Genomic DNA, 21,972 nt, shown 5'->3' with positions numbered 1-21,972 from the left:
AAGACAGGGAACAAAGGGTAGGAATAATGGTAAATTCTCAGAATGGAGAGGGGTAACTAGTGGTGTTCCCCAAGGGTCTGTCCTAGGACCAATCCTATTCAACTTATTCATAAATTATCTGGAGAAAGGGGTAAAAAGTGAGGTGGCAAAGTTTGCAGATGATACTAAACTGCTCAAGATAGTTAGGACCAAAACAGACCGTGAAGACCTTCAAAAAGATCTCACAAACCTAAGTGATTGGGCAACAAAATGGCAAATGAAATATAATGTGGATAAATATAAAGTAATGCACATTGGAAAAAATAACCCCAACTATACATACAATATGATGGGGGCTAATTTAGCTACAACTAATCAGGAAAAAGATCTTGGAGTCATCATGGATAGTTCTCTGAAGACGTCCACGCAATGTGCAGAGGCGGTCAAAAAAGCAAACAGGATGTTAGGAATCATTAAAAAGGGGATAGAGAATAAGACAGAGAATATATTATTACCCTTATATAACTTGATGGTACGCCCACATCTTGACTACTGCGTACAGATGTGGTCTCCTCATCTCAAAAAAGATATACTGGCACTAGAAAAGGTTCAGAGAAGGGCAACTAAAATTATTAGAGGTTTGGAACAGGTCCCATATGAGGAAAGATTAAAGAGGCTAGGACTTTTCAGCTTGGAAAAGAGGAGACTAAGGGGGGATATGATAAAGGTGTATAAAATCATAAGTGATGTGGAGAAGGTAGATAAGGAAGAGTTATTTACTTATTCCCATAATACAAGAACTAGGGGCCACCAAATGAAATTAATGGGCAGCAGGTTCAAAACAAATAAAAGGAAGTTCTTCTTCACACAGCTGTCATAAACAGATATAGTTAAGGGTTAAGGTCTCTTTTACCTGTAAAGGGTTAACATGCAGTACCTGATGACCACCTGACCAGAGGACCAATCAGAGACAAGATAATTTCAAATCTCTGTGGAGGGAAGCCTTTGTCTGTGTTCTTTGTGTAAGTGTTCGTTCTCTTTTTGGATCTAAGAGAGGCCAGTCATGTCTCCAAGTTCTCCTGGAGTAGTTTCTACTATTCAATAGTGAGTATTAATTAGAAAGGCGGATTAGTCTTATAATTTGATTTCTACATTTGCAATTGTGTGTTGGCTGAAGAAAATTCTTTATTTCTGTTTGCTGTTACTTTGCTTTTACTGAGAAAGAAAGGAGGGGGGATTCTCTCCAGAGATTGATAAGTTTAGACCCTGTATTGTTCCATCTTGGATTACAGAGACAAGTTACTTTCTTTTTATTCTTTAATAAATTCTTTTCTATTAAGGACTTGGTTGGTCTTTCCTTGGGAGGATTCTCAGGGAAAGGAGAGGAGGGAGGTATCCCTCTGTAGTTAGATCCCGGTATCTCTCCTAGGAAAAGGGAGGGGGGAGGAAACAGGGGGGAATGGTTTATTTCTCCTGGGTGTAAGAACTCCATGGATTTGGGGCTCTTGGGATCCCCAAGGATTTTGGGGAAGGACTGTGTCCCAATCCACATTCCTGATTGGGTGGTGGCAGCTTTTACTAGATCTAAACTAGGATTTTAGTTTAGAGGGAAACCAAGGCAGGTCCCCACATTGGAACCCAACAGCTCCAAGTGGGGGTGAGACCTATGACAACAGCGCACAGTCAACTTGTGGAACTCCTTGCCTGAGGAGGTTGTGAAGGCTAGGACGATAAAACACGGTTTAAAAGAGAACTAGATAAATTCATGGAGGTTAAGTCCATTAATAGCTATTAGCCAGGATGGGTAAGGAATGGTGTTCCTAGCCTCTGTTTGTCAGAGTGTGGGGAATGGATGGCAGGAGAGAGATCACTTGATCATTACCTGTTAGGTTCACTCCCTCTGGGGCACCTGGCATTGGCCACTGTCAGTAGACAGGATACTGGGCTAGATGGACCATTGGTCTGACCCAGTATGGCCATTCTTATGTTCTTATGTTCATTACAGGCCCCAGTTGATAAGTTTGGCTGAGCAGGCAAACCGACACTTGGCTATGATCAGATGAGTGTTTCCCAGTCCCTGAACCTGGAACATTCTAGGAGAGCTAGATTGTCAATGGGACTGTAAATGTTCCTATAGTCTCTTATGTGCATCCTGTTCTATTCGCAGGTGCCAGTCCTGATTCACAGCATGGTCAGGAAGCTGTTTCTATTCAGACACACAGAGGTATTTTGAAAGGATAGCTGTAGGTACTTAAAACAACAAACCTAGCTAGTGCATCTGGAAATCTCTTGAAAGTTCTTCTGTTCAAATTGAAGCCAAGTGAAAATAATACTCACTTAAGGTGGGGAAAAAAAAGATCAAGTTTTCACAGACTGGAAAGTGTTCACCCCTTCCCCCCATTGTTCTGTGCAAAGGAACAAAAATAGACATTGTCACTAAGAAAAACAGAAGAGGCACAGAATTTTGCTGTTTGAAGCCACAATCTTTTTGCAAAAGGGTTACATTGTCCTCTTGCATTATGTTTGCAAGAATCTGGATGCAGAACAAAACCAGGCTACTTTGCCTCTCCCAATACACCAGATGGTACCATCCCATCCTTTATTTACAGACATTGGGCTGGTGCTATGAAAATATGGTGAAAATGTGCTATGTAAGGGTCTGGCCCAACATTGAAGTCAATGAGAATCTTTCCACTGGCTGCAGCGGCTTTTGGATTGGCCCTAAGTGCACAGTGTGACACCCTTGCACCCCAATATTCACCACTGTCATGTAATGAGGATATGTTTTGTGCTAAGTATGCCTTGTGAGGTATCATTCTAAAAGTCTGTATCTGATAGACATTAATATCTCGTTGGATTGTATGTACTATCATTGTATGTGACGTTATGAAGTTTGGCTATGTATGTGTTACTGAAACACGTTGTGAGGTTGAAAACACCCACAAGCAGCCTTTCAGGTACAACAGTAAAAAGGCCAAACAATGTTAATGGCTTATTGAGAAAAAGAACACAAAAACAGGGATTACCCCAGGGACTGTGTACAACAGAAATCTCTCAGAGATAGCACTACACAATGGGAACTGTTTGACCCAGGTCACAGTAAAAGAGCTTTCCTGCAAGTGGGAATAAGATAAAAAAGGGGGGAAATGACATCATGATAGTACCTCACTTTCCCTACAACAACACACCCGGACACACCGGAGGAATAAAGTCTGAACAGGGGGGAAGTGATGGTCACAGGCCAAAGGGATTTCTAGCCTGTGTATAAAAACCTGGAAAAAACCCAAGCTGCAAAGCTGAGGCAGTTTATGCCTTAAGAATCTGCCAGCCTGTTTATCACTCAGGGTGAGAATTTGCTCATTTGTATCCTACCTATCCTAGTATGTTAAACTCAGTTTTGTTTATTTACCAGGTAATCTGCTTTAATCTGTTTGCTATCAGTTATAATCACTTGTAGTTAATAAACTTATTTTATGTTTTAATCCAAACCTTTTGACTAAGGTGTCTGGGGAAAATCTCAGCTTGGTTACCACAAGTGTGCATGGTACACTTCACATTGAGGGAGAGGCAGACCGGGTATTATACCCATATACTGGCTAGATTTGACCAGCACCGGAAGGTACTGCTCTGGAATCCCAGGCTGGGAAGCTGGTGGTTAGAGAGCCTGCATGTAACTGCAGCTGGTTGTGCCCCTACGTGTATAAATGCAGGTGAAAGTGCGGGCTGGAGGGCTTTGCAGCTTGTCTCAGTAGTACAGTGTGAGAGGGAGCCCAGGCTGGTGGGTCAGGGGGCTCAGTGGCACCCCAGTAATATTCCTGCTTTGTAAATGTGCTATATAAGGGTCTGGCCCAACACTGGAGTCAATGAGAATCTTTCTACTGGCTGCAGCAGCCTTTGGATTGGTCCTAAGTGCATAGTGTTATTATAGATAGCTGAGTACAGGAGCTGCTGCCATTCATGGCTCTGGCAGGCTATGAATGGAGAGCTGAGGGAAATCATAGGAAATAGAAGGGCTGCAAAGTGAATTTGTTCTGTGGCAATGTCAGTGTTGCCATCCACTGGGATGCAATCAGCCCCTACCTCCACCTTGGCCTCTGCTCTCTCCTACTGGGCCCCATGCTTTACCTACTCTGCCATTCCTGACACTCCCTTTGTCTCCTCTCACCATGACTGCACCAGCCTGGGGCATTTCTAGCCCCACTGTGGCTGGTAAGAGCTTATGCTCACTAGATGTCAAACCCAGCCCAAGGGGCTGAGACCTGACCGCTGAACCCCCTTCCCCGCTTGCAGTGCGTCTGGTGCTGGAATGCTCTCTGCAGTACATTTACATAAGGGTTGCTAGGCCAGCAATATCCACCTACTGATACACTGTTTTTTATTACGTTATGTATAAGACTGTGATTGCTGTAATGAAAGATGAAGCAGTAAAACTCAGTGGATTGGTTGGAATAAAAAAAAAGGCTAGAGGAAAAATAGCTCTTTCCAAGGTTGTTTTTTGTTTTTATTGCCAGCATTTTTCCTACTTTTCAGAAAAAGCTGCAAGCAGGAACACACACACACACACACACACACACACACACACACACACACACACACAGTTTTTTAAGCCTGGGCTTGGTCAGCTGATGGTTGAGAAATGGACCAGAGTTTTGACCAAGTGCAGGCAAGCAGACTTCACAAAGCAATGCATTAATGTCATCAAGAAATCTACACACATTCACATGGTACTGGACACATGCACTAACCAATGCAAAACACACATAGGCTCACCCACACCAACACAACATGCATGCACACTGTCCTAAACACACACACAAGTGTCACAGACATGGCAGTAGACACATACTCACACCAAAGCAACACACATGCACTGTACTAGATATATGCCCACCCCAAACTAGATACATACACAAAAGACACACATCCAGGGGCGGCTCTAGGCATTTTGTCACCCCAAGCACGGCAGGCAGGCTGCCTTCGGCGGCTTGCCTGCGGGGTCCGCCAAAGTTGTGGGACCAGCGGACTCTCTGCAGGCACGCCTGTGGGAGGTCCGCCGAAGCCGCGGGACCAGCAGACCCTCCGCCTGCCTGCCGCCCTCACAGCGACCGGCAGAGCACCCCTAGTGGCTTGCCACCCCAAGCACATGCTTGGCGTGCTGGTGCCTGGAGCCGCCCCTGCACACATCATACTAGATACATGCACACACACACACTGTGTACTTGACACACCCACTAATGCACACTGTAGTGGACATACACATACCAACGCACATCATGCACACACCCACATCTTATATATTCTACCTTTTGGTGTTTCATTCTGTATTTCCTGAGTTTATGTTAAGAGCCAGATGCACAGAGTTGTGCCCATGTGCAATTACTGCAAGTGTGCGCACAAGCCACCGGTAGGAGCAGTGACCAGGTCTGGAACTGGGATATTTATGCATGCAATTTGGTAAATCTGAATTTAAGTGGTTTTGCAGCCCCCTGCTTTGCATACATTTAGTGTATTTAAATACAACCTAATACAGTATTTCTGCTCCCACCTCCCATGATTCTTAATAACCATGGCTGAGATTTAATGACATGTTATTTTAAAACCAGATGGAGAGATTGCATGAAGCATTACTGCAGCTCAGGGTGATATTATTCACACAACAGCACAATTTGTCAGTACCAATGGTTTGAGGATGGCAGTTATCCATTTTATGGAGCGTAGGCGCTGTGCGGTGCCCGAAGTCCAGAGAATAATGCAGTTGTAATAGGAAAGAATTTGCTAAATGGATTCAGGATCAGGGCCACCCAGAGGATTCAGGGGGCCTGGGGCAAAGCAATTTTGGGCCCCCCAAAATATATGCTATATGCTATATGCTATAGAATACTATATTCTCATGGGGGCCCCTGTGGGGCCTGGGGCAAATTGCCCCACTTGGCAGCCCTGTTCAGGATTGAACATTTAGATCACCTAGACACATCAGTCCTGATTTGAAAATGAACACAGCTCATATTTAGAATAATAGAATATCAGGGTTAGAAGGGACCTCAGGAGGTCATCTAGTCCAACCCCCTTCTCAAAGCAGGCCCAATTCCCAACTTTTTTTTTTTTTATTTTTTTTTTTTTTTAAAAACTCTTCCCCTACATGGCCCCCTCAAGGGCTGAACTCACAGCCCTAGGTTTAGTAGGCCAATGCTCAAACCACTGAGCTATCCCTCCCCATCTGAACATGGGCCAATTTTCCAAAGTCCTCACTATCCAGATGCTCTCTCTGTGACACCTCTGGCCACATTTTCAAAATGGCTCTGCACCCATCCAGTGGGCTGAATCCTTCTGAAAACCTGCCACTTACACACAATCGGAATGTAGCTGACAGTGCAGTGATGATGCACGAAGCAGAACAACCCCCAGCCCCCCTTTGCGCAGGGATTCGCAATGTACTCAGAAAGCAGATCACATGTTCATTAGAGATTGTCTTGTGGGTCACTTCCCCTCCTGTTTGCCATCAGCCAAGCCATCACACAGAACCGCTGGCTTTTGGGCAGCTTTGTACCCAACCTAGCGTAAAGCTGTCCTAATTCAGGGCAGGATGAAGTGGGTAGTTGTGTGTCCCCCCCAACAGCCTACGTGTGTATGTGTGTGTATATATAAAGGAGAACTGGTTGACACAATTTATTTAGACTTCCAAAAGGCTTTTGACAAGGTCCTTGCACAAGAGGCTACTAAAGAAGCTAAGTTGTCACAGAGTGAGAAGCAAAGTATTGCCATGGATTAAAAGCTGGCTAACAGGCAGAAAGCAAAGAGTAAGATTATATGGCGAATTTTTACCAGGACAAAAGGTGAACAGTGTAGGCCTCAGGGTTTCATACTCGGTCTCACATTGTTTAATATATTGATTAATGATCATGAAAGGGAAATGAGCAGTGAGGTAGCAAAATCTGCAGATCACTCAAAGTAATTTAGGTTAGTCAGGATCAGAGAGGACTGTGGAGAACTTCTGAGAGACCTAAACAAGCTGAGTGAATGGGCAGCATGATGGCAAATGGAAATTTAATGTCAACACATGCAAAGTAATGCACATGGGAGGGAGAAATGTAAACTTCCCTTAAATCTAACTGGCTCTAAATTAGCTATCAATTCAAGAAGGCGATGTGGGCATCAAAGCAGACAGCTCAATGGAGACCTCTGCAGTCAAAAAAGCAAAGAAGATGTTAGGATGCATAAGGATTAGGATGGAGAATAATATCAAAAATATTATAATGCCTTTATCTAATTCAATGGTGTGGCCTCATTTGAGATCCTATGTGGAGGACTGGTCACCCCATCTCCAAAAGAATAGTGCAAAACTGGAGTGGGTTCAGAGAAGAGCAATGAGAAGGATCAAGGGTTTGAAAAAACTCTATGAGGAGAGATTGAAAGGATGTGAAGTGTGTGAAGTGTTACCTTAGAAAGGAGACAAATAAGAGGGAATGTGCTAAAAGTATATAAATAAAGAATGGGATAGGGAAGGGAGATTGGAGTGTCTGTTCTCTGTGTTTCATCACACAAAAACAAGAGGACATTCAAGGAAATAAAAAGGTGTGAAATCCAAAACTGATCAAAGGATATATTTCACACAAAGTGTGATTAGATTGGATCTCATTGCCAAAGGAAGCTGCTGAGACCAAGAACTTAACAAAATTCCAAAAGGAATTGGATATCTGTATAGATAACAAGAATACCCTGAGTTGTCATTAAGGACTACAAATTTGTTCTGGAGTACTTAAACCAATCTCCAGCTATTAGAGACCAGGATGAGACCAATGTGGGGAGCAGATTATTCTACATTCCTCTGAAGCATCTGCTGCTGGCCACTGTCAGAAGTGGGATACTGCATTAGATGGACCTTGGGTCTGATCCACTCAGGCAATTCCTATGTTCCTATATTTTAATAAAGCAATAAGATATTTTTCTCCTCAATTTTATGATATAGCTACCCATTCAAAAGGTACCAAGTCTTCAGTTTACGTTTTTCTCTGTCACTCAAACCTTCCTACAAAGCCTGGGGAATTTTTTTCAAAGCTCTGGATTTGAACTCTGATTTTTTCTTGTTTTTTTTTTTTGGGGAGGGGGGGCGATGGATCTGATTCTGAAGAGAGGATGTGTGGCTTCACACTTCACAGCAGAAAGGGAAATATTGGAGGAAGGGCAAGAATCTGAACTCCATGTACACATGAGCAAACCTACATATTTAAATTCCCATGTACTATGCCAAGGAATGGAACCATCTGAGAGTGAACTAATTACACAGATGTCTATGGCCTCTGAGTCCCATGCTAGGAATGGCGTCATTGCTATGCTATTTTCACACTTGGGTTTAAGACTGCCCTGCCATAGTCTATTTGTCTACTACCCCCTGCCTATTTAGAATGTCAGCTCTTTGGAGGAGCCTCTCTCTTGCTATGTGTATGGATAGCCCCAGCACAACAGATGCCGATATCAGGGGACATCTAGATGGATATAGAAACTTCAGATGGGTAGGGGGGGTGTATCTCAGGTCCTGCTCTCAGTCGGGAACAGACATGGACTCAGCCCTGGCCCACTAAGCAATGAGAGCGAGTTTCACAAGGGGATTGAACATTTATATGGATAGCAAGGGCATCCAGCTTTAGAATAACTGATGCTAACAAAGTTTTTGAAGAGATATCAAACGTCATGCTTCAGGGCTTAAGCCAGTCTCTATTATTGCTCAGGATGAGATTTATGTAATGGGGAGATTATTCCACTTCTGCAACTGGGGGATCTTACACCTTCCTCTGCAGCCTCTGGTGCTGGCCCCGTCCCCGTCAGAGATGGGACATTGAACTAGATGGACCTCAGGTCTGATCCAGTCTGGTAGTTCCTATGTGCCATGTGTGCCCCAGAGAGTTCTGCATTAGACCACATCCCCATCAATCGTCTTATGAAAAGCATTTCAGCAGCACACCTTGCAGCTGAGCTCCTGGTCTAAGAGCTCAAAGGAGCTCTGTTTTTCTTGGAAAAAAGCCCTCCAAACACGTTGTGAACAAAGAGCTGAGCTCCCCGTTCCCTTCCCTGCAGGAAAGGTCTTGTTAGCAAACTTCATCTCCTGCTGGGCACATGCAGACACTGCAACATTCAAACAGAGTTTAGCTCCATGGATTATTGATGGGCTGATGAATATTTAAATCCATGCCACAAATGGCCTAGTTCCAACATTTTCTTCCTCCTCCCCCATTTGTTTAGATCTAGAGAGCTCCGGGCCCAGCAGTGGAGAGGAGGAAAGGAGGGAAGAAATGCCCCTAATTAAATGGCGGAGGTGGGGATAGGTGTAGTGGGGAGCACACACAGGGCATGACTTGGGAAAGGCTTTTGTAGGTTTGTTCAGGATTAGAGCGATCAAAACCAGGCTCTTTAAAGAGTCTGAAATCAATGTCCCCTCTCCCCCTGGGATCCTGGCTCTTGTGGCAGTGTATCTACAGCCCACCCATCACCGCAGTCTGCCCCATGACCAGACTGTGGAGGTGGGCAGGGCTTCTCAGTGCCATATTACACAAGCTGAGATAGGGTGGTGAGGCTGGGGATATGCCCGGACTGGAAGTATTCAACCACAGCATCCCCAAGTCACCAAGAGCAAAAAGCCTGTTCCCAGCAGCTCCCAGAGTGGAGAAGAGGCAATGGCCATGAATAAGTCACAGTGAGCCATGATTATTTCATAGTCTTTGAGTTTCCCACCCTACCTTTCAGACACTGCTTCAGCAGACAATGAAAAACACTGCACTTCCACATCCCCATGTGACAGCCATGTGTCACTGTGCAAGCAGCCCCTCTCCTGCATGTAGACATGTCACTTCTACCCTGTCCCAGTTCTTGGCATTGCTCCTGCATAGAGCCACCCACTGTGAGTGCTTCCCCCATGTCTGCTCCAAGGGCCAGAGTCCTAACTGTTACCTTTCAGCTCCTTAGCACTTTTCATCTCAGAGGGTCTGGTAGGACTGTACAGTTTTTCCACACATTCCCCTGCCATAGAAATGCAACCATCTCCTGGGAGGAACAGCAGCAGCTGTTTAACAGAGTCAGCTATAGCACACAACCATTTAGGAAGAGAAGTGAAGAAGAAGAGAGCATCCAACTGAAATAGCTGCGCCTGCAACGATCTGATTCCTGAGTTGGAACTGGGCTAGAACATGAGGGCTGACACCTCAGCTCTTCTGAAAAGTGCCAGGAGATTTCTGATGACCACAAATGCTCAGGACCTCAGTTTTACTTCTTACCCTTCTGTCTGTCTGTTTGTTGAGACATCAGTTGTAAGCTTTTCAGGGCAGGGAATTGGCATCGTTATGTTTGCACAGCACCCAGCACACTACGGTCCCTGGCCTCTAGGCACTAAGCCAATACACATAATAACCGCTCTCCAAGATGGCACTTCTGATGACATGGCCCCAGCACCAGCACACCCATCACAACTGCAGTCAGATTAGTGATGCTCCAGTCTCCACAGTTCAGGGTCTTTCCTCTCCCCATCACAGGTCTTATGTGCCCCATCGCAGGCCTTATGTGCCTCTTTCTCACCCTACCCTTTGTGTTGCAGATGCCCCTGTGACCCCCAGTTTGAGAACCCCTGCCCTAAGCATTAATGACTATTCCTACTGCTCTCTTGGGGTACGGTACAAAGCAGGTGGCTTCTGTGCTCAGGACAGGCCTGGAGCTCCCCTACTGGATGAGGCAGTGCAACCTGCACAGCTACTGCCCCTCCTGGGCTCCTCACATCTCCCATTTCATCTCCCCCTCTTTCCTGAGCCATGCATCTGTGCAGGCAGTGGGGTAATGGTGGTCCCGAGTAGCAGCATTGAGAGCTCAGCAGCCCATGCCCCTACATCTGAAGGGATCACACAGCAAGTCCCCAACAATGTCAGCCTGCAATCATCCCTCCTCTTCCCGCACACCCCACATCTCAGCCAGGAGCTCCATGCCTGAAATATTGTCTGTCATGTCAGGTCATTAAGAACATGGCCCCCCTCCTTCACAGTATCAACACCCACACAGTCAACCCCAAAGCTTTGGGCCTTCTCAGTCTCTTCCCAGAGTGGCACCAATCAATCACTCTCGCCACCTACTCCCAGCCCTTCAGAGTTGAGAACTCACACTCCCCACCAGCTTCCCTCCATCCTTTTGTCAGGTCAGTGACCTACAGAGGCCCTTTGTCCTCTGGTCCTTGCCGAATTCCCTGGGTGCCTCCTTCTGGACCTGGGTCTGCTCCATAGGAGAGGATATGGGGTCTTCTCACCTCATGTCTCCTCCCAGTTGTACCCACTAACCTGCCCTGACATTCCATCCCCAATCCAGGACTAAAGCCTTCTTACAGTTCTCCCCCACAACCGGGTTCCAGTCCAACCTTCTCTACTCTGGGCCAGCTCCCTCTCTACTACCAGAGAGCCTCCTCTTCTCCCTAGGACAGTGCCCCCCGCCCACTCCTGTTTGACCAGACCCAGCTGGGGAACACTTATCCTGTTGCTGGGCAGCTGGATCATTTCCCTGGCCAGTCACCCAAAGCTACAGCCCTGGCCCTTCTTGGGCTGGATCTAGGAATAACCATCCATGTTTCTAATGATCCCACAGGAGTCAAACCTAAATGTAAGCGGGGGAATGGTCCTGCTTTTGTGGGGAACTTTCCTGGCTTATATACTACCCCAGTGAAATGGGCTAGCGAAAGGATCTGAGTCCTTGCTCTCACTCCCTTTACTCAGAGGCCTGCCTGACCTCGAGGGCTCCCCTTCCATACTCCTGGGTGGCAGAGTCCTCGTAACCCCAACAAGTCTGTATTCCTGTTGGCTAACCCCCAACTTTGCCATGGTCACTTAGGGCAGGGCCTAGGGTGTCCCCACTCCAGTGTGCTCTCTCCGCACTAGATGCTTCCCTGACCCATATTGCATATAGTTCAAAGCAAATACAATTTATTAAACAGCAACTAATTACAAAAAATAAGGGAAAAATGGGAAAGGTTAAAGGAAAACCCGTCACTCTGCTCTGTGGGCATAGGGAACCACAAACAGCCATCGCTGGAATGTCAGGGCAGTTGATTGTTGAGTTCAGGATCCTCACAAAAGGAAGAAAGAAGAGTAGCAAAATACGGATCCTGGACTTCAGAAAAGCAGACTTTGACTCCCTTAGGGAACTGAAAGGCAGGATCCCCTGGGAAGCTAATATGACGGGGAAAGGAGTCCAGGAAAGCTGGCTGTATTTTAAAGAACAAAACATCCCGATGTGCAGAAAGAATAACAAATATGGCAGGCAACCAGCTTGGCTTAACAGTGAAATCTTCAGTGAGCTTAAACACAAAAAGGAAGCTTACAAGAAGTGGAAACTTGGACAGAAGACTAGGGAGGAGTATAAAAATTTTGCTTGAGCATGCAGGGGTGTAATCAGGAAGGCCAAAACATAACAGGAATTGCAGCTAGCAAGGGATGTGAAAGGTAACAAGAAGAGTTTCTACAGGTATGTTAGCAAAAAGAAAAAGGCTAGGGAAAGTGTGGGACCCTTAACGAATGGGGGAGGCAACCTAGTGTCAGATGATGTGGAAAAAGCTGAAGTACTCAATGCTTTTTTTGCCTCGGTCTTCACAGACAAGGTCTGCTCCCACACTGCTGTCCTGGGCAACACAGTATGGTGAGGAGGTGAGTAGCTCTCAGTGGTGAAAGAACAGGTTGAAGACTATTTAGAAAAGCTGGACATGCACGAGTCCACGAGTCCAGATCTAATGCATTTGAAGGTGCTGAGGGAATTGGCTAATGTGATTGCAGAGCCATTGGTCATTATCTCTGAAAATTCGTGGCGATTGGGGGAGGTCCCGGACAATTGGAAATAGGCAAATATAGTGCCCATCTTTAAAAAAGGGAAGAAGGAGAACCCAGGGAACTACAGACCCTCACCTCAGTCCCTGGAAAAATCATGGAGCAGGTCCTCAAGGAAATCATTTTGAAGCACTTGGAGGAGAGGAAGGTGATCAGGAACAGTCAACATGGATTCACCAAGGGCAAGTCATGCCTGACCAACCTGATTGCCTTTTATGATGAGATAACTGGCTCTGTGGATATAGGGAAAGCAGTGGATGTCATATATCTTGACTTTAGCAAAGCTTTCAATACGGTCTCCCACAGTATTCTTGCTAGTAAGTTAAAAAAGTATGGATTGGATGAATGGACTATAAGCTGGCTAGAATGTCGGGCTCAGTGGGTAGTGATCAATAGCTCAATGTCTAGTTGGCAGCTGGTATCAAGCAGAGTGCCCCAGGGGTCGGTCCTGGGGCTGGTTTTATTCAACACCTTTATTAATGATCTGGACGATAGGATGGATTGCATCCTCAGCAAGTTTGCAGATGACACTAAGCTGGGGGGAGAGGTAGATACGCTGGAGGGTAGAGATAGGATACAGAGGGACCTAGACAAATTGGAGAATTGGGCCAAAAGAAATCTGATGAAGTTCAACAAGGACAAATGCTGAGTCCTGCACTTAGGATAGAAGAATCCCAGGCACTGCTACAGACTAGGGACCGAGTGGCTAGGCAGCAGTTCTGCAGAAAAGGATTTGTGGATTACAGTGGATGAGAAGCTGGATATGAGTCAGCAGTTGCCCTTGTTGCCAAGAAGGCTAATGGCATATTGGGCTGCATTAGTAGGAACATTGCCAGCAGATCAAGGAAAGTGATTATTCCCCTCTATTTGGCACCGATGAGGCCACATCTGGAGTACTGCATCCAGTTTTGGGCCCCCCACTACAGAAAGGATGTGGAAAAATTGGGGAGAGGTCAATGGAAGTAATCAGGGGGCTGGGGCACATGACTTACGAGAACAGGGGATTTGATAGCAGCCTTCAACTACCTGAAGGGGGGGTTCCAAAGAGGATGGAGCTCGGCTGTTCTCAGTAGTGGCAGATGACAGAACAAGGAGCAATGGTCTCAAGTTACAGTGCGGGAGATCTAGGTTGGATATTAGGAAAAACAATTTTACTAGGAGGGTGGTGAAGCATTGGAATAGGTTACCTAGGGAAGTGGTGGAATATCCATCCTTAATGGTTTTTAAGGCCCGGTTTGACAAATTATTTAGTTGGTGTTGGTCCTGCTTTGAGCAAGGGGTTGGACTAGATGACCTCTTGAGGTCTCTTCCAACCCTAATCTTCTATGATTCTGTGATTCACAGTCTGTTCCTCACAAGTCCAAGGCCTCCTGCCCAGGCCCTGGCTGTGCTGCAGAGATGCTGCAGGTCAGACACTCACTCTGGTGGTGACCACACACCTTCAGGCTCTAGGTGGCAGGGTCCTTCCCCACAGCGTTGTCCACTCCTCCCTCCCATCGAGGTTATCATCCCCCTCCATGTCTGGCCTGCAAGGTCTCTTGGCTGCAGGTGTCTCCCTGCACTGGGCCCACTGCTCAGGATCTCCCCTCACTCTCCCCAGCTGCTCACTGCACGTAGCTCCATACTGCTCCAGCTCCAGCCCCAACTCCAGCCCCAGCACTGTTGTTGCTCTGCCTCCAGCTCCCTGGGCTGCTTATCTGACCTCTCTGGCTCTGGTTGCTGCAGTTCTCCTCCCAGCACTGACCTGTTCCCAGGGCTGCTTCTCTGGCTCTTGTTGCTGCAGCTCTGCTCCCAGCACTGACCTGTTCCCTGAGCTGCTTCTGTGGCTCTGCTCACAGCACTGACCTGCTCCCTGGGCTGCTTCTCGTGTTCTCTCTGGCTGGCGAGGCCCTGCTCCTGAGCTCAGCTCAGGCCTCTGCTCTCTCCTTAGTCTGGTCCTACTCTATTCCAGGCAGTTCCCACAGTTGCCAATTTTCACGCGGTAAATAAGTACCCTCACTTTCACAATAAGCCAAAAATCAAGCTAATCCCATTGCAAAACAAGGCCAAAACAAGCCAATCCCTAAGAACCCCAGCACTCTATGTGACTAGATTCCCCCGACATGCAGTCTGGGCCTGTGGTGGGCCCACTGTGCACCCCTGACTCTCTCCCCACCCCTTGCCCCTGCTTGCCGGGAGCCGATTAAAAAAAAAAAAAAAAAAGCAACAAGCAACAAGCTACAAGCCAAACAAGCAACAAGCCAAAAACTAGCCAACAAGCAACTCACAAGCCAATGAAGCCAAAAACAAGCCCAATTTCTGCGTGGGTTTGGCATGTCTGGCAGTTCCGCTCACAAGGAGGATGGGAACCCCCAGCCTCCTGACTCCCTCATTAGCCTGCCTGCCCTGTCAATCAGGCTGATCTGGAGTATTGGCCTCTCCCCATTGCTGCTGGGACGGTCAGTCTCAAGATCCTGATTTCCCATCAACCTTTCCTTTTGGTAGTGGGAGATGGCCAACCAACCCCCGCCCCCACTAAGTTTTAGTAAGGGGCCAATTGTCCCCTTAGATCAGGGGTCTCAAACACACTGCCTGCAAGAGTTATTTGCTGCGGCCTGCAAAGCTCCCCGCCCCACTGGAGTTATTTCCTGTGGCCACCAAGCGCCTCTCACCCCATCAACAGCCATTGTCCAGCAAGGGAGCTACAATGCAGTGACTCACCTGCATGAGGCCCCAACCAGGGGAATTGCTCAGCCTTGCAGGAAGAGACTCATCAATGCCCCCCAGACATGCCTGGACTTGTGCTCCAAAAGCACATGGACTGAGGGTATAAAACAAACAGAGTATACACATATAGGGCCTTTCTCCTGCCTCACCTATGCTGCAAGCAACCAAGACACAAAGAAGAAGAAAAGACTCCAACAGAGGAGATTGGCCCAGGTTTAAGGAACAAACCTGTATACTAAGGACTGCAATATCCAGTGGGGTGAGAAAAACTGCTTAATCTAGTTGCTGCCTAGTCTAATAGAGTTGAGAGTTTAAACTGTGTGCTTATATTTTCTTTTCTTTTGATAACTACTCTGACTTGTTATGCTTTGATTTATAATCACTTAAAATTTATCTTTATAGCTAATAAATCTGTTTGTTTATTCTACCTGAAGCAGTATGTTTGGTTTGAAGTGTGTCAGAGGCTCCCCTTGGGATAACAAGCCTGGAACATATCAATTTCTTTGTTAAATTGACGAACGTATATAAACTTGCAGCGTCCAGAGGGCATAACTGGACACTGCAAGGCACAGGTTCCTAGGGTTGTTTCTGGGACCGGAGATATTGTCTAGTGTCATTCGCTTGCAAGTAGCTGGGAGCAGCTTACATGCCAGAGACTGTGTGAACAGCCCAGGAGTGGGGGTTCTCACAGCAGAGTTGGGTAAAGCTGGCTCTCAAAGACCAGGACTGGAGAAGCCTAACAGATCATCAGTCCAGATAACACCAGAGAGGAATGTCGCACCTGTGCAATGCTCCTAAGTCCTATGTAGGCAATCTATGTCATTGGGGAAAGGAGAGAACTTACCTCGTCCGGGGGCTGAAGTGCTAACTTTGATTTGTCCCCTTTGATGGAAGCATATGGTACAAGAGAGGAAGATTGTGCCCAGGGCTCTCTGATCGCCCCAATCTTCCCCAGGAGTTTGGGATCCAGGTTAGGAAGAGTGTCAGTGATGGACAATGTGAGAAACATATCCGGTCTCTGGAAAAAACAACAATACAGTTTAGATGGAGAGAGCTTAGCTGTAGGCAATGGATCAGAGCTGAAAAGAGCAGGGGGACTGGGTTCTGAATAACCCATAGTCTCTCCTGTGTTTGCTTCTTAGAAATCAAGACCTCTCAGGCCTGATTTCCAATAGCCCAGAAACCCCCAGCTGCCTCCAGAAATGTGAGAGTAATTCTGCCCCTAATTTCCATGTGTTCTGGCCATGCTGGTCTGCCCAGCTGGGATAGCCGTGCACACAAAGCAGGCAGAGAGTCGTGCAGAGCTTCTGAAAAATCAAACCCTGCACAGTCTGTTCCTGTCAAACAACAGATCTCAGGCACTACGGGCTTCATTTTCAGAGGTGCTGCTCTGACTGATTCCTGCTGGGGCTGTGAACTAGCCAATGAGAGAGTAAGGCTGCTGAGACTAGGGGCACAGAACATGGGAATTGGGGTTATGGGTCTAATTCCTGGCTCTACTAGAGCCTTGCACTTAACCTCTCTGGCCCTCATTTTCTATTGCTAAGTGAGGATAATAATCCCTCCCTGTGTCACAGTGGCATTTGAGGGCTGTGGACTTTTGAGGCTTAATTCCCTGAAGTGAGCTGCTAGGTATCTGTGGCCCCTGCCTTTCTCAACAGATATGCCCTCTACCTGTTCACAGCCCAGTCTGGTCCCTTGGCCTACATGCTGTTTTTTATATCTCTTCCATCCCATCAACCCTGTGCTGGGAAAGGGGGACGACTTCTCTTCTGGCTGACTGTGCCTCCCCAGGCTTGCCATGGTGGAATCTATGCTGTTGGCTGCATAGGAGAGAGGTCTGGGGAGAGAGCAGCCCCTACACTTGGCCCTGAAGGATCACAAGAATGTAGCTTCGCAAAGTGTTTCCAAAACCTGCATGGAAACGCAACAATGGCAAACGTCCCTAGCAGGACCGGCTCCAGTTTTTTTGCCGCTCCAAGCAAAGAAAAAAAGGGGGGGGGGCTGGAGTGCCACTGCCGAAGCAAAGTGCCACCCCCAAAAGGCCAGAATGCTGCACCTTGAAAAGGGACACCCCAAGCACATGCTTGGAACGCTGGTGCCTAGAGCCGGCCCTGGTCCCTAGGGCAGTCCCAGCACACTGGGCTTTGCAAGGGATTGGCATGGTGCACATAGCAAGCAGAGCCAGGGCTTGAGGCAGATGCTAATTCAGGACTGTAATGCGATTTTACCTTCTTTCATTTCCAGCCACTCAGCTCTGCCCCCCTGCCCCGCCAGCCTGGGTTTTATAGACTGCCATCTAATCTGGTTAGAGAGGGAAGTTGGATCTAATGAAATAAACAATGGAGTCCATAGAACCCTTGCTGCTGCCCTGGAAAAGGGGTCATGGTTAGGATGGTGGGGGAGGGGAGGGTGGCTTTATGCTTTGCAGAATTTGCCAGATGAATTACAACAACTCTCCACTCCCGCTGGCATCAGCAACAGCCTTCTGCTACTCCCAATGGTGACAGGGCTCCCAGCTCTTAGCTTTCATTTATTCCACCATGTGAAGGTTTTGGTTTCTGTAAGTACTGGGCCCATGACAGCTGGGATACCATGAACAGGCACACCCCTCTGACAACGCAGCTCGGCAGTGACATGCTGTGGCAATGTTGAGCTTGTATCCCAGTCTGCCAATGCTCCTCATTTGTGACCTGGTATTTTGGTGCTGGACCTCTGCCAAACATTGCCACACTCTCTGGTTTCTGATCTGTAGCAATCTCTGCTTCCCTGGCCTGGACCCCATGGCTCTGCCAACTCCCTCCACAATCTGATTCTGCTATTCTGCGTTTCTCCGCTTGTGGTTTCTTTGACAAAACAAATCTAGGTGCTACTGTTCCCATGACAGTAACTAGGTTCACTGGGGAAGGGACAGGCTCTGAGTTCTCAGCCAGACACCAGGAGTTAGGAGCCTAAATACTTTTGTGGATCTGGGCCAGGTGTCTCCGAGCCTAGTTTACCCAGTGTCACTAGTTGCCAAAGACTCCACTCCCCAGATCCTGTATCTTATCTAGTGACCCCATTCTTGGGAAACAACAGTTTGTCCCATGGCTCTCCAATGTGGCTGATTACTGAGCTGCTGAATGCCAGTGGCTGCTATATTAACACTAGTCCCTGATGGCCATCACTTCTGCACTGAAATAATCAGCAAAGTCCATGGTATCCCCATAATAATCAGTAACCTGTTCCTCTGATACTGTGGCAGCTCCCCACTCTGCAGTAATCTGTAGGCCTGACTTTTGACTAATGTGTTATCATTGGCTCAGATCCCTGTCTGCATTTGAAGGGGCTTGTGCTCAGGAGGGTGAGACGCACAGACACAATTCCATTGCCCTTGAAGTTGTTCCTGTACTGATACAGGCCTGGGTTTAGGGCTCAATTATATGGCTAATATTAGGGAAATTCACCAGCAGCCCAAACAACTGGGAAAGGGAAAAGGCCCTTAAATAGAAGAGAAATGATCATTCATTGGAGAAGATTCAGCTAGTACCGTGCAAACTCCATGGAGCCAGAGGATTCTTCATTGCAATAATCTCAAGCTTCCCCTTCCCATGATTGGTGTGCGCCTTGCAGACAGTCTCTTCATTTAGCACAGCCCAAGTAATCAGGCACCTCTAACTTGCCAAATTGGTGTCTGTGATGGGAAGCGGCGAAATGGCCCTTGCTATGTCTTACTCCGTGACTGTGGATGACACTGTCTTGTTAAGTGCAGTAATGAGGAGCTGTCTTTGAAGGCACAAAACAACGCACATCCGTAGCCTTTGGCCCAAGTGCCTTTTCTTCCTTGATTCCCCAAAGCCACTGCCAAGTGCTCTGAAGGTGCCCTCACGAACTTCCCAATTGCTGCCTCATTAACGCCATCAGATGTTGTCTTCTGTGCTGACGCATTTCATTAAGCTGGGGGCCTTGACCTCGGAAAGGCTCCTCTGGCATCAAAGAAAGCAAGACACCATACTGCCAAGTGGAAATCTCTCTCCGCCTCGCCTCCAGTTCCCTGAACCTGCCCTCCCCAGGGGACAGGATCATGCAAAATGCAACAGTTTATCATGTTCTCTGTAATTACAAGTGCACAGCATACAGCTGCTGTTGGCCGAGCTGAAATTACCATGAATCCCATCTCTTTGCCTGCCATCTTCACTCGACGGAGATAAAGAGTGTTTGCTAGCAGAAGTGCACATGTTCTTAATTCAATTAGCTCTCCCCAGAACACTCCTCTGGGAGTTGCAGGCAGAAACTGACAAATTCTCTTTAACAAAGATATTCATTTCCCCCCTCCTCCCTTTTGGCTTTGCCCTGCTGTATCCCACTCATTAGCTATCTAACACAGCAAACCCAGCCCAATCTGTTTCCCTTCAGCAGCAATTCTATAACTCTTATGTAATTTATACTGCGATAAGGGGATCTGTCTAGTCAGGCAGCGCTGGGATTATTGTAGGCAGGAAGCTGGCAGAGAATAATGAGAGAGCCTGGGAGTCCGCCCATTCATTCAATGGCATTTCATTTCTTTTGGCCATATTTATTTTGTTACTCAGTCTCTCTCTCTCTTTTCACACAAATGGATAAATATAGACACCAACACTATGGACAGGCAGGTATAGGTTGAGATTTTCAAAGTAGTACAGGGGATTTAGAAAGGTCTTTTCCACTAAAATCAGAGAAAATCACGGGCCTTGTTTCAATCAATGGGAGTTTTGCCATTGACTTCATCCAGGCCAGGATTCACTCTGTTTCTAAATCCTCTAGACAGGGTTGACAATATTATGCATAGTTACCTGTACAGGCACATACAAATAGACACTGAAAAAAATGCTATCGTTTCAAAGAGGCCTCTCTATTCCGGATCTTGTATCATCTGGCTAATTGATCCTGTCTCCTTACAGCTCTTCCTGCATTGTACTTAGCGGTCTGTCAACATTTGTCACTTTAAAGGAGCTACATATGGTGGCTGTTTAGTTTGACTATAAGATGAAGATACACACATGTGATCAGCCCAGAACCCTTATTTGTTAAAGAAAAAAAATGTTACTTGGTTAGAGTGTTTAGGTGACATGTTACTTGGTTAGTGTTTCCCCCGTCAATGTCAAGCTCATGTTTCCAGGTAGAGAAAGGTTTGTCTAACAGGTTGTTTTGGGGGCAGATCGTCAGCTGGTGTTAATTGTCATAGCTCCACAGAGCTATGGCAGCTGAATGGAGCTATGACAATTTATACCAACTGAGCATCTGCCCCTTCATTTTAAAATGGCATCAGTGTAATAAATTAAAGTTATCTAGGCAATGATGGATCTAGGTTGAGTTTGGTTAGCCTGAAAAAAAGGATGTTTTTTTCTTCTCTCCTTTGCATCAGTGTTGAACGGAACAATGTACAGATTCATTGATCTTTATTAATTCATAAATTTCCAGGTCAGAAGGGACCACTGTGATCATCTAGTCTGATCTCCTCCATAACACAGGCCAGAGAACTGCCCCAAAATAATTCCCAGACCATACATTTTAGAACGACATCCAATCTTGATTTAAAAATTGCCAGCAATGGAGAATCTACCTTGACCCATGATAAATGGTTCCAGTTGTTAATTACCCTCACTGTTAAAAATAGATGTAAGCAGAGTCAGGATGAGCCCTACCCTGACATCTGGTGGTACATTATGAGGAGTGGGCAAAGGAATTTTAGGAATGTGCATTTGCATTGGTAAACCCACTCCACTTAGCATAACACACAGCAGCATGGGAAGGTTATTTTCACACTGTGGAATCCCCAATTTCTTTGTTATTGGGGCAGGAAGGAAAAAAAGGGGCTGTTACCTTAATTATGTGAATGAGGAACTATGAGACTGCTTTATGACAGAAATGACTCAACCTACATTAAATAGTACTTGCCAGACAAGGGACAGGGGTTCCAAAACCCAGTGAAGGGAGAGAGGCTGGGGACTGGTGTGTGTACCTGATGGTATGGGCCCCTTTTGAGGGCCTGGAACACCAATTGCACTTCCTTCTCTCTCCACTGTTAAAGAGCAGAGCTAATTTTGAATCCTTTAGGAGTCCATCTAGAGGCTGCTGACCTGAATTCACGTTGGGCCATGTGGCAGTGGGGCTCTCCTACTACAAGTGGAAATCACTAGGAGCTGAAATCACTAAAAGAGCTAAGCTTACTAAGCTAAGATCACTGAGTGCTGTGTTAAGTAGTGGGAGAGCCTGAAGATCTATCACCAAGCAGCTGGCAGAGTGGAGCAGTCTGCAGCACGTTGGAGCAGCCGATGGAACAGTGAGCAGTGTGGAGCGGTTTGTCGGGGACGGCTGACGTGGTTCACGGGTCTGCTGGAGGAGCGGCATAGCTGGTGGAGTGGAGCCAGTCGTGGTGAAGGCTGCAGCAGAACTCCACTGAGAAGCGGGGCAGTCGGCCCTGGCC

The 21,972-nt window shown here is 46.8% G+C and overlaps 1 protein-coding gene across 3 annotated transcripts in view; it reads right to left on the bottom strand.

The window, feature by feature from the left end:
* The window catches only part of CCDC33 (coiled-coil domain containing 33), a 344,384-nt gene that overhangs the window by 89,362 nt on the left and 233,050 nt on the right, over nt 1-21,972 (bottom strand). For all 3 annotated transcript variants that reach the window (XM_039492199.1, XM_039492200.1, XM_039492201.1), the window contains one exon: nt 16,372-16,545. In XM_039492199.1, coding sequence (XP_039348133.1) covers nt 16,372-16,545 — 174 coding nt within the window. The remainder of the gene's footprint in view (nt 1-16,371; nt 16,546-21,972) is intronic.

Source organism: Mauremys reevesii, linkage group 10 (genome assembly GCF_016161935.1).
Source record: "Mauremys reevesii isolate NIE-2019 linkage group 10, ASM1616193v1, whole genome shotgun sequence".
In the NCBI taxonomy this organism is placed as follows: domain Eukaryota; kingdom Metazoa; phylum Chordata; order Testudines; family Geoemydidae; genus Mauremys; species Mauremys reevesii.
This window is presented reverse-complemented; position numbering and strand designations above follow the sequence as displayed.